General features: G+C 48.0%; 1 protein-coding gene across 2 annotated transcripts in view; it reads right to left on the reverse strand.

The window, feature by feature from the left end:
- Nucleotides 1–747: 747 nt before the first annotated feature.
- LOC121576648 (histone acetyltransferase p300-like) overlaps nucleotides 748–12,298 on the reverse strand; it is a 30,486-nt gene continuing 18,935 nt past the window's right edge. The window contains exons 18-29 of one of the 2 annotated variants that reach the window (XM_041889967.2): nucleotides 12,188–12,276; nucleotides 11,538–11,618; nucleotides 10,165–10,221; nucleotides 9,643–9,720; nucleotides 9,483–9,550; nucleotides 9,200–9,350; nucleotides 8,419–8,565; nucleotides 8,011–8,290; nucleotides 7,604–7,771; nucleotides 7,253–7,414; nucleotides 6,541–6,822; nucleotides 748–5,960 (exon numbers count right to left, since the gene is read on the reverse strand). In XM_041889967.2, the coding sequence (XP_041745901.2) occupies nucleotides 2,850–5,960; nucleotides 6,541–6,822; nucleotides 7,253–7,414; nucleotides 7,604–7,771; nucleotides 8,011–8,290; nucleotides 8,419–8,565; nucleotides 9,200–9,350; nucleotides 9,483–9,550; nucleotides 9,643–9,720; nucleotides 10,165–10,221; nucleotides 11,538–11,618; nucleotides 12,188–12,276 (4,674 nt within the window). In that variant the 3' untranslated portion in view covers nucleotides 748–2,849. Of the gene's footprint in view, nucleotides 5,961–6,540; nucleotides 6,823–7,252; nucleotides 7,415–7,603; nucleotides 7,772–8,010; nucleotides 8,291–8,418; nucleotides 8,566–9,199; nucleotides 9,351–9,482; nucleotides 9,551–9,642; nucleotides 9,721–10,164; nucleotides 10,222–11,537; nucleotides 11,649–12,187; nucleotides 12,277–12,298 lie in introns of both variants that reach the window. The other variant, XM_045222656.1, reaches the window with a different exon arrangement.

The raw sequence follows: 12,298 nt of genomic DNA on the forward strand, positions 1-12,298 counted from the left end.
TAGTCCAAGTAAAGTGACAGGATGGTCATAATGATTCTTGGTCCAAGTAAAGTAACACAGGGTGGTCACAATGCTTCATGACATTGTCAGAGTGTATTTTCTACAAGTTATTTAAAATATGAAAAAAACATGACTAAAGACATCATTACAACAAAGGATTTCAAGCGAAAGGAAAGTTGTTGGCAGCGGAAAAAATTACAATAAATGTGGGTTTTGACACTTATGTAGGTCATAACCAGCCATAAAATAACACGTGTCACAACAGGTGTGAATATGGGTCATGAGTGTTATGACAGGGTTATGACCGTGTCGTAACGTGTTATGACACTGGGTGTCAAGTAAAGTGTTACCAATTTTTCTTCTGATTAAACTATGCGCTAATGCTGTAGCCATGACAAGACTCTCGTTTGTAATTGCCAAATGTGGTTGGTTGCTTAAATATTCACTGCTGAGCAAAGAAATGTTGCACTTTATTATGGCTTGTCTTATCGGAAAAGTGATGTAATAAATCCACAAAAAACATTGTCTATAAACTGTCAACGTCTGAGATTATTTATATTGTATAAAAAATAAAATGTGGCTGTTTACCATCTTTAATTGTTGATTTGTGATTGATTTCTTATTTTATTGGCTGTCATGGTTGCGAGATAATGAAGTAAATGTGTTGTCCGTCCCACCCATGTATGATTGGCTGAATCATGTGATGGAACTGTAGCTAGTGTAATAAAAGCCATTACGACATACAGGTATTTTTCCAATGGTACAAACATACTTTATTGTACAATTAAATTATTTGCAAAAAAAAATAAAAATCAGACCACCAAAATAACTTAAAAAATTTGAAACTAATGAAAATGGAGCAAGTTTTTTTTGTTGCTTCCTTTCAGCACAAGCACCAAAATATGTAAAGAGAAGTGGTCAAAGAGTCCATTTGAACACTAAACAAATATTAAATAGTCTTATTTCCAGTCTCTTTAGGAAGAAACACAAACAAAACAAAAGTTGTTCAGTTGCCATGGTTTCTACAGTGATTCAGTATGTATACACTTATATGCATGTACATCTCTTCAAAATGGCATGATACTCATCAACCCCAAAGAGGGCTATCAATGACCGCAGTCATTCTGCATCACCATTACATCTTCAATACAAAAAAGTTTAATCTATTAATTCCTGTAGCTTCAAGTTTTATAAAAAAAAAATTAAATAATATAGCTATATATAAAAGACTGTTTTTTTTTTTATAAAATAAGTCTCAAGATATATTGCCACTTTGTTTTGTTTCTCCCTCCCCTCAAATCCCAACCTTTAGAGAAAAATAAGTGAACTTGTGAAATCTTTAATGACCAATTCATTTTCTGACCACACTAATAAGCCTTCTCCCCGGTTTTGTGAGTGTGTTGGTGCTCACAGCAATCAAGATGTGATTTGTTACAATAACCCCAGTTTGTCAATAATACAAAGGCGCATTGGTGCTCAAATGACCTACACCCCATACTGTACCTTACAGAAATCTCAATACTTTCAGTTTGGGAGGAGCCCCGGTTGCTAGGAAACCAAATCAAAGGAGAACATCTGCAGTAGAAAGAGTCTCTACTCATAGGTTAAAGTCTGTACAGCTCAAATTTATGCTGTTCATTTTATTACAAAAGCAGTATTTCATTAAAGTCCAGTTCTTTGTACAGTAATATTAGATTAAACCCAACGGTTCAGGGCAAAAGACGACAAGGGGGATGTGACTAGGAAGAGAGGCGGGGAAGGGCGGCATAGTTGACAAAAGTAAAAAAAAAAATAGAATGACGATACCTTGCAAACCCCTCTATACATTCCCCACCGCCATATCCCCTGTGTTTCAGTTCATGAGGGTATATACACACACTACATACAGATATCCAGCCATCAATCTATCCGAATCAGCTGGCAACATCTGCAGTAAGTTCATCCATCATTCTGTAGTAAGTGTGGGGGTAAAAGGGGAGTGCACATTCATGGGAGAAAAAAAAAAAAAAGGGGGGGGGAGACACGGGGGAGAGGTGGCTTGAGTAGAAGAAGATCTGGGCATCAAACAGGAAGCTTCCGACCTGAAACGCTCAGTCAGTCCAAGAGGGAGATCAGCCAGCCACCCCCCAGCAACACTGTTTAAGTTTAACTTGGATCCCTAACAAACCATAAAAAAAGTCAGAATAAACTCACCTTTCTCAATCCTCTCGGTTTTTGGACAGTCATTAACAAAAATATATTCTATGTGAAATGTAGCAGGCGCAAGGTACATTTACCCACCAAAAAAAGCTCACCCACCCACCCAAAAAAGGAAGATATGTTGTGATGTTTGTTTGCAGATACAGCGAAAATAATATTGATAATTATAATATTTAAAAAACTCAAAACACTTCTCTGCAAAACAGATACAATCATGACTGGTTTTATGAAGGAAAATGGAACGATAAAAAAAGGTCCATTGTATTAACTCACTAATTTCCCACCACATTTAAAATCTTAAAAATACTTGTAAAAAAAGGCAAAAAAATTCTCAGTCCCCAAAAATATTACTTGTGTCATATACTAAGGAAGAACTCTCCCGTCCAGAAAACCCTTACACATTTTGTACACAATTGGCAAAAATATAGATATATATTAACAGCAATAACTTACCATTCGTTTAATTTATTCATTTATTGACTTGTAGATTTAAATGGTGCATCTCCCATAGGAAGTTAAGATCTTTTCATTTATACATCAGAAAAATATTAAATAAAAATAACTTCTAAAACTGCCATCCCCTTCCATTCCATCCCAGCCAGACCCACGAGGGCAGTTCTTCAGAGCACCGAGACAGACGTAGTAGTAGGTTACATAATGTCTACATTGTTGTGGTTAATGTTCGTCCCCAGGTCCTGGTTGTTATTACCCAACATGTCCGACTGCCCCGGGCCATGAAAGCCCCCCATCCCACTTATCTGGGACATCATAGCACTGGGGTCCGAACCAAACGTACCCGGGTCCCCAGAGTTAGTCTGTTGTTGTTGTTGTTGCTGTGACAATTGTTGCTGTGGGTTTTGGGGGGCCACCATGCTAGGGTGGTGCTGGGAGAGATGACCCGGGTGCGGGGAGCCTGTCTGGGTCTGGGGGGAGATGTGGTGAGGGGAAGGCTGGGGCTGCATGCGTGGCGAGGGGCTGGAGTGAGGCGGCTGGGACTGTGGCCGAGGGGAAGGCTGAGGAGAACGCACCTGGTTGCTGAGTGACTGACCGCCCAGAGCCTGACCCTGGAGGTGGGGGGACTGGGCCATCTGCTGCTGGGGGCTCATAGGACTGCCGTGCTGGGCGGGCGAGCCCCCTCCTAGGTGCTGCTGCTGGAGGAGTCTCTGGTGGAGGGCCTGCTGGAGCATGGTATGGGAGGACTGGGGCTGGGGGGGACCACCTTGGCCTTGCTGGGGACCCTGTTGGAGCTGCCCAGGCCCCCCACCATCCTGTTGTTGCTGCATCTGCTGCTGCATCTGCATCTGGTGCTGCAGTCTCTGTTGCAGGGCTGTGGCTACCTGCTGGGACATGGTTCCAGGGTAGCCCTGCCCTTGCTGGCCCTGCCCTTGACCCGGCTGGGGCCCCTGGGGCCCCCCCTGCTGCGGCCCTCCTCCCCCAGACTGGGTCAGGCCTGGTTGACCAGGCTGGCCCTGCTGCATGAAGCCCTGCTGGACCTGACCCTGCTGCTGCTGCTGCTGTTGAGGGGGCTGGGGCTGCTGGAACTGACCATTGTTACTCATCTGTTGCTGCTGCTGCTGCTGCTGCTGTTGTTGCTGCTGCTGTTGTTGCTGCTGCTGTTGCTGTTGTTGCTGCTGCTGTTGTTGCTGTTGCTGTTGCTGCTGCTGCTGTTGCAGGTGCCTTCTCATCAGAATCTCTCTGAACTGGGGAGTCATGTTGGACATTGGGGTGCCTTGGCCTGGCATACCGCCTTGTTGCTGTTGTAGTGCTGCCATTTGCTGCTGTTGCTGCAAACTCCCAGGCAGGAGGGGGCGCTGTTGCTGTTGCTGCTGCTGTAACTGCTGTAGCTGAGCCATAGTGGGTATGTTTCCTCCTCCTCCTACTCCCTGGCCCATGTTCATACCTGCCTGGGCCACACCGGGGTTTACGTTGACCTGCTGACCATCCATGACAACCTGGTTACCACCAGGCCCTCCAGGGCCCACTCCTACCCCACCACGGGCCCCCTTGAACCGCACGCCTCCAGGCCCCCCTCCTGGTGCCTCAGGCACCCCTGGACCTCCCTGGTATCGGGCGGCTCGCTGCTTGATGAAGGCAGCCATGAGGAGGGGGTTGGAGCGGAGGATGTTGAGGACCTGTTGCTGCTGGCCAGGGGAGCTGGGGGAGCGGAGGGTACGCAGGAGGTCCTGTAGAGCTGCCTGGGGGAGGTTCCCTGTCCCCACCATCGCCGCTGCCGCCCCGGCCACGCCCCCTGGACCTCCCATCAGCCCCATTAACCCCCCTTGCCCTGCCTGCTGTTGTTGTTGCTGGGTCTGACCTTGCTGTTGCTGCTGCTGTTGCTGCTGCTGGGCAAGCTGCTGTTGTTGTTGCGGTGTCAGGTGACCCATCTGTCCCATCATGCCTTGCCTCTGCTGGGGGGTCATCCCACCCGGGCCGCCCCACTGCTGTTGGTTGGGGTTCTGGAGTTGGGCCTGCTGCTGGAGCTGAACCTGAGGGGGGAGCTGGGACTGCTGTTGCATGCCTCCTGGCCCTACCACCATCCCCTGCTGCTCCATCAGGGTTCTTCCTGCCACACCCTGGCCCTGGGGAGCCATCCCCTGGTGTCCTACCATGCCTGCTCCTGGGTGGGCCATGCCCTGCATCTGGGCCTGGGGGTTCTGGTGGTGAGGGGGCATCATGCCTCCACTCTGGGCCGCCTGCTGCCTCTGGAGGATCTGGGCCTGGGCCTGTGCCATCTGACGCTGGGTCTCTGCCACACGCTGGATCTTCAACGCTATCTCCACCGCTGCCGGAGGAGGCCCCTGCTGCGGTTGTCCCTGGGGCATGGAGCCCTGGCCGGTGTTGGCCTGCTGCTGTGGCGGGGTGGCTGGGCCCAGACCGGGTTTACCCAGGGACTGGTGGAGGGGCGAGGCTCCTGGAGGTCTGGGGGTGTAAGGGGGAAGACCTCCTGGGTGCTGCATCTGCTGAACATTTGGAGACTGGCCCTGCTGCTGCTGTTGGAGCTGTTGTTGGACCATCTGTTGCTGCTGAGGAGAATTCATCAATCCCCCTCCCCCCTGCTGCTGCATCTGCTGCTGCATCTGCTGCTGGAACTGGTGGTGCATGTGGTGCTGCTGGGTCATGCTGCTCTGCTGCTGCTGCTGCCCTGGGGGGCCCTGACCCATCCCCTGCTGGGGCATGTTCCCCTGGGTGGGGGTCTGAGGGGTGGGGGGCTGCGTGCCCACAGACAAGGGTGTACTGGGCCCTGTGGTGCTGTTGTTTCCAGGGGATGGTAGTCCACCGTTTCCCCCCGGTCCTGGAGGTGGCTGACCCACCCTCTGCATGCTGGCCATCCTCCTCCGCAGCATCTGGGCCTGCTGGAGACGGTGCTGGAGCTGCTGCTGCCTCAGCTTGTGCTTGATGTTCAGACAGAACGGCACGGGACACTTGTTCTCCTGGCAGTGCTTGGCGTGGTAGCAGCACAGGGCGATGAGCTGCTTGCAGATGGGGCAGCCGCCGTTGGTCTTTCGCTTGCACCCTTTCGTGTGCTGCACCACGCGCTTCATCTTCTGACAGGACGGCAGGCTGCAGTTGGCATTGCGACACTGGCAGGCGTGGACGAGAGACTGGATGCAGCGCTGGATGCTGAGGCGCCGCGAGTCCCCGGGGTTGGCGATGGACGAGGAGGCCGGGTTGTTGCTCTCGTCATCCAGGCCCAGACCCAGCTTCTCCATCTTGTGGATGTGGCCCTTCGTGTTGTAGCAGGTGATGCACAGGTCATAGTCCTGGGACAGAGGGGGGGAGAAAGCATGTAGGTGTTGGTTACACAATCCTTTCTTTACTCATCAATTTATAAGTCCAAAAATGTATGTAGCAACTAAGGATTCTAGCTTTAATGTCCTACAAAAACCTTCAGTCTGTAGGCCTAGGCTACTTGATGTATTCAATGTGAATGGCGTGCTACTCTCCGCGGGCGCATAATCTCAACCATATTAGGCTTCACAATCGTTTGTAAAGTGCTGGTGCCATTTGCTCAATATTCAGAGATGAGAAATACATGTTATACTCAGAAAGCTTACACTCTCCTCTCTTTGACAATGGTAGTCGCTTTAAAAAACAGTGTTTTTCCCCACAATTGCAATTTGGAAATGTTGCACAATGGACACAATTCGTGTACACATGGGGACAGGCAGTGAAACAGGGACAGGACATATACTTTCATTGCAGGGATCAGAATAATGACCCCAAAATTGTTTTAGAACAATTTTTTTTTACATAAGCAAAATTGCTTTGGTAAGAGGAAGGCAATGTCTGTAATTTTCAGTTTATCGTCCCAGCTTTACCCTTCCCCTCCCTAACCCTCACCTCGCAGACAGTGCAGTGGTAGCGTGTCTCCACATGGCCCTTGCACTCGTTGCAGGTGTAGACGAAGCGGTCCTGGCTCTGGTTGTGCAGCTCCACCAGCATGCACATGGAGCTCCACTTGGACCTGCGCAGCGAGCTGAACTCCAGGTGTTTGTCCCGGGCCAGGGTGAGGAAGGCGTCGCGCCCGTCCATCAGGTCGCAGGCCATCAGGCCGTCGGGGTCCGTGATGGGACCCAGCGTGTTGGACATGGGCGCCGCTATCAGACGGATCACAAAGAATACCTGGCGAGGAGAGAAGGGAGGGTTAACAGAGAAGAGTGAAAAGATACTGTCTTAGTGGAAAGTACTTTACCCCTACCTACATGTACAAATTACCTTGACTAACCTGTACCCCCGCACATCGACTCGGTACTGGTACCCCCTGTATATAGCCTCGTTATTTCATTGTGTTACTTTTCAATTTAGTTTATTTAATCAATATTTTCTTAACTCCATTTCTTGATCTGCATTGTTGGTTAAGGGCTTGTAAGTAAGCATTTCATGGTGACAAATACAATTTGATTTATTTTTGTGTTTGCTAAAGTGACTCGTTCAGACGGTCCTAAAATCTGTTTCTCACCAATTTACTCCAAGGGAGCCCGATTTACTACCTAATGTTTGTAACTTATGTTCAGAAATACATTAAAAACATTCAACGGTCTCTCCCTCCTACCTCTTTATGCTTCTCCATGCTGGCATAGAGTTTCTGAGAGAGGTCATTGGACACGTTGGGCAAGCCTGGCTTCTTCTTATTGGCTCGGCTCATACTGCTCTTATTCTTAGAAGTCTTCTTGTTGTTCTTCTTTTTGGCGTTTTTGCTGTCGCCCTTCGTGGCCTGGATGTGTGGTGAAGGTGAATTATTAACAATGGTAACAATTTTTAGTTCGAATGTAGAAATGCAGTTCATACAAGCATGTATTTAAATAAAACAATTGAATAAAATTATCACATTGAAAGACATCACAACAAAGATCCATAAGAACACACTGCAATGTACCTTGTAGTAACTACCCATCTCACTTACATCTATGCTCTCGTTGGAAGTGCTGTTTTCCTCTCTCTTCCTCTCCTCCTCCTCCTGCTCCAGCTCCTTGATGCTCTCCTCTAGCACATTGGGCCAGAAGTCCCCCTCAAAGTACGGCAGCTCCTTGGCACTGGTCAGACGGTCCTCCGTGGCCTGCTTGAAGATGTCCTGCGAGAGGGAGGGAAAGAGATTAAACACAGATCCACTCCTTCTGCTTTATGTAACAAATGAGTAACACCACTTCAAGTGGTCACAACAACATGAACAGTGATAACATGGTTCTCCATCTCAGAAGCCAATCCATGACTCTGTCCTTGTGTACTCAACCCTTCCACTTGCGGATGAGAGCAAGACAATTTAATTAAAATTTGAACTTTGTCCCCGCAAGGACCCCTCAAGCCTCTTACCTTGAAGTCGTGCACGATGCGCTCCACCACAGCCTTGTCCAGCATCTTCCTATACCACTCCTGTAGCCTCTTAGGCTTGGGGATCTTCTGGTCCATAGGGTGACAGTGGAAGATGTAGTCATCCCCTTCACTAGGTGGGCATGCCCAGATGTGACCCGTCGTGTACCCCAGCTTCTTGACATACTCCAGGTAGCCAATGAGAATCTCATGGTAGACGCCCGTCCTCAGAGAACGAGGCTGGAAGAAGTGAACACTGTCCAGGTACGAGATGTACACTCGTCTGGGGTAGACAAGTAGGCAGAGAGAGAGACAGAGAGAGCAAGGATGAGGTCCAGTCCTTTGATCCATGTACATAAAACTGCTCCCAACTGAGTCGAGATAACATTGACCCTTAAAAAGAACCATTACCTCTGATTGGGAGGAGGGCAGTCGGAGCCGTACTCCTGTACATGCATGCCGAAGAAGCAGACGTCAGCTCCATCGATGTCTTCAAAGGCAAACAGGGCTTTCGTTCTGTATGGGAATGACTCACACATCTCCCCAGTGTCCACAAACCTGGGAGACACGACAAGAGTGAGATTGATGCTACAATGGATGCATACCAACAGGGTTAGGTACGTTACTTTCTAAATGTAATCCGTTAGTTACTAGTTACTGGTCATCAGTAACGTTATCTGATTACTTTCAGTTAGTTTTAGACTACTGTCCCCTTAAGAGGCATTAGAAGAAGAATACTAAAAGGATCCATCATTTGTGAATCATCATATTGGTCTGACTTGTGATCAGACTCGGTCATGTGGAACAAACTTAAAATGTAAAAGTAATCCAAGAAGTAATCTAGTTTTTCAAAAGTATCTCATTACAATACTGTCGCTGGTAATGTAACTGATTAGTTTTGTAATCAGATTACATGTAATCAGTTACTCCCCAACCCGGCATACCAATATCTTTATATCTTCACCATTCAGAGAGTTACAGCTTCTCCATCTAACAATTCTGAAAAGAAAAAAAACTCAAATTCTGAGAGAAAGAAGTAATCCAATCCTCTCAGTGCCTAGGGGTTGATATGGGATTCAGCAAATTACTACATTAACCCCACTCGTTCCACCACTACCTGTATCCCTTGCTCCTGATCTATTTCTTCAGGGTAACATGCTTACTACCCCCCCCCGCAGTGCCTGTCCCTTACCTGGACTTCATGCCTGGTTTGACCTCCACCACCTTGTCAGAGACGTGGACGACTCGGATGGTGACGTCACCCGACTCAGGGTGGCTCTGACGCTTCAGGAAGTCATTCACCCTCGTCTCCAAATAACAGCCCAGTTTAGTGTGGGGCAACCCTGGAGAGAGGGAGTGAGATGAGCTTAGTTTAGTTACAAGTAAGCTAGGTAAAGAGGGAAGAACTACATCAAAATGGAGACCGGTAAATAATATTTAGTGATAAAAAAAAGAAAGAAGACATTGGTACTTACTTTTGGCGGCATACTTGTTCTCTCTACGAGTCTTATTCAACTTCTTTAAGCAGCCATCACAATTAAAACTGGTGGGAGAAAGTTCATTAGAGAAACCAGAGTCTACTAAGACTCAAACTGCCTAATCTTTTCTGGTTACAGGGCAGGCAGACAGACTTACCCTAACGGCCAGATGGTGTCGTTGTGCAGGACACAGATCTGGTGCATCTTACGTCCACAGTCCAGACATTCCACAAGCCTGCAGAGAGGAGCGAAATCGAATCACTGCGACTGCTTACAACTGCACAACTACATTGCGCTCAATAGTCCCCTGTAGCTCAGTTGGTAGAGCATGGTGCTTGCAACGCCAGGGTTGTGGGTTCGTTTCCCACAGGGGGCCAGTATGAAAATGTATGCACTAACTGTAAGTCGCTCTGGATAAGCGGCAGGTAGCTTAGTGGTTAAGAGCGTAGTGCCAGTAACCGAAAGGTCGCTGGTTCTAATCCCAGAGCCGACTAGGTGAAAAATCTGTCGATGTGCCCTTGAGCAAGGCACTTAACCCTAATTGCTCCTGTAAGTCACTCTGGATAAGAGCGTCTGCTAAATGACTAAAATAAAAAAATAAGAGCGTCTGCTAAATTACTAAAATGTAAATATGAATGCAATTATTCAACAAGATATATACTTCTAATGGTGGACTTACAATTCAGGGTCCAGTGTATCATTCTTCTTCTTCTCAAACTGATCTTTACCGATGGAACTGAAATGAGAAAGAAGAAATGCCACCACCCAGTCAACAACCGCAACCAGGCCACCCCCCCCAGTCAACAACCGCACCCAGGCCACCACCCCCGCCTCCCCCAGTCAACGACCAGGCCGCCCAGGCCCCCCCCCCAGTCAACAACCAGGCCGCCCCCCCAAGTCAACAACCAGGCCGCCCCCAGTCAACAACCAGGCCGCCCCCAGTCAACAACCAGGCCGCCCCAGTCAACAACCAGGCCCCCCCAGTCAACAACCAGGCCGCCCCAGTCAACAACCAGGCCCCCCAGTCAACAACCAGGCCCCCCCCCAGTCAACCAGGCCACCCCATGACACACCCAGTCAAAAGCCTCATTAACAAAAATACAAATGGAAAGGGTACGATGGATGAACCACAGTCTAGGTGGTTCCCAAACATCTTTGAACCATGGCACACCTTGATGGGATACAAAAAAAATTAAAATAGATTATCTGCAGCACACCTAAAAAAAGTCCATTACATTTATTTAGTGGTAATGACCTCCATCTCATCTGATCCATACTGCAATATCATCCATTTTGTAACAACAGCCTGAGAACACCGGACTTGAAACGACGATACAGATGTAACCATGTATTTATCTGAGCGGCACTGGTTCAATTCCCAATTCAAAGTGCATTCCACAGGTCACGTTTATAAGTGAGTGTATAATAAAATTAAAATCAAGATTAGGAAAAGTTTCACGACACACCGGAGCGCTCCTCAAGGCACACCGGATGAAAACCACTGGTCTAACAGTTACAGGGTTTCGCCCCCCCCGACATTTCACATTTTTGTTTTACCAACCATTAAATAAATACAGCATCAAACTCTAAATCACCACAAGGTGGGATCATTGGATTCTCTGGCTGGGCCCTTGTCCAACATTTCATATATTAAAAGTTTAAGACTCATGAAATCCGCCAGATATCCTGGCCCGATATTTTAAATATGCAATGTTGCCAATCTTGATTTACTAAAGAGATGCTGCAGAACAGAACAGATCTAGGCCTATTGAGGAAAACCACAGTGTGAGAGGTGAGACACAATAACAGCGGCAGTACAGATGTACAATAAAAACAATCAACTACTGCAGGAGACAGAATACCACAGAAAACATAGAAATGGAAAGGAGACATTCACAAAATATTACCAATAACAGCAAATGGAGGTACTTTAAGCAGATATGAGGGAGAAGCTTGGCATATGAGGAGTCAAATAATAGAAGCCTAAATATAAAATGTAAGTTAAAACTAAAGACAAGTTGAGGGAAGGCTAGAGGGTAACGTTATACTCACGTCGGAGGCTGGGAGGGGTCGTCTCCTAGGGACACGTTGTCCCCCTGGATTTCGTTGAAGCACTTCTCACAGAAGTGGTACCTGTCAGCAAGAAGCCCAAATTTTGGTGAACTACACCGTTCCCCAACAGCACAGCCAATCACAGAGAAGGCACAGGGAGGCAGCCACCAATCAGGGCAAGGCATGGCAGGACAGGGCGGGAGCAAGCACGCAGGAGGAGCGCAGAGCGGGCAGGGCAGGGGTCGTCGTCAGAACAGCCAATCATGATTCAGGATTGAAGGGGGAGGGAGGGGTAGGGTTTGGAGGCGCATGATTGGACCAGACAAAAGCAAGCCAATGCAGATGTCACAGGCATTGACAACAGAGGGAGAGGACCGAAAGGGTTGGATGGTGAGGAGAGGGGGAGGACAGAGGACAAGACAACAGAGCAGAAAGCCGAGGCAAAGCGCAGATTAGCATTTGGACAAGATGAGCAACACCAGCACAGCAGCGACAGAATCAACTGGAGGTGGAGGAAATATGGGACAATACAGACACTGAACAGATATGAAAATGAAGTGGCAAACCATTTATTCCCATAGAAACACAAAATTCAACATACAATCATTTTGATATTGATCACCGTGTGTGTCCCTCAGCTCTCTCCATACCTGTTCTGGTAGCTGAAGTAGGCAGCGTCCCGGGGTATAGTACACAGCTGCTTTCCATAGCAGCACAACGTCTGGGGAGAGAACTCCAACTGACGGAGGAGAAGGAAGGAG

Source organism: Coregonus clupeaformis, chromosome 1, assembly GCF_020615455.1.
Source record: "Coregonus clupeaformis isolate EN_2021a chromosome 1, ASM2061545v1, whole genome shotgun sequence".
In the NCBI taxonomy this organism is placed as follows: domain Eukaryota; kingdom Metazoa; phylum Chordata; class Actinopteri; order Salmoniformes; family Salmonidae; genus Coregonus; species Coregonus clupeaformis.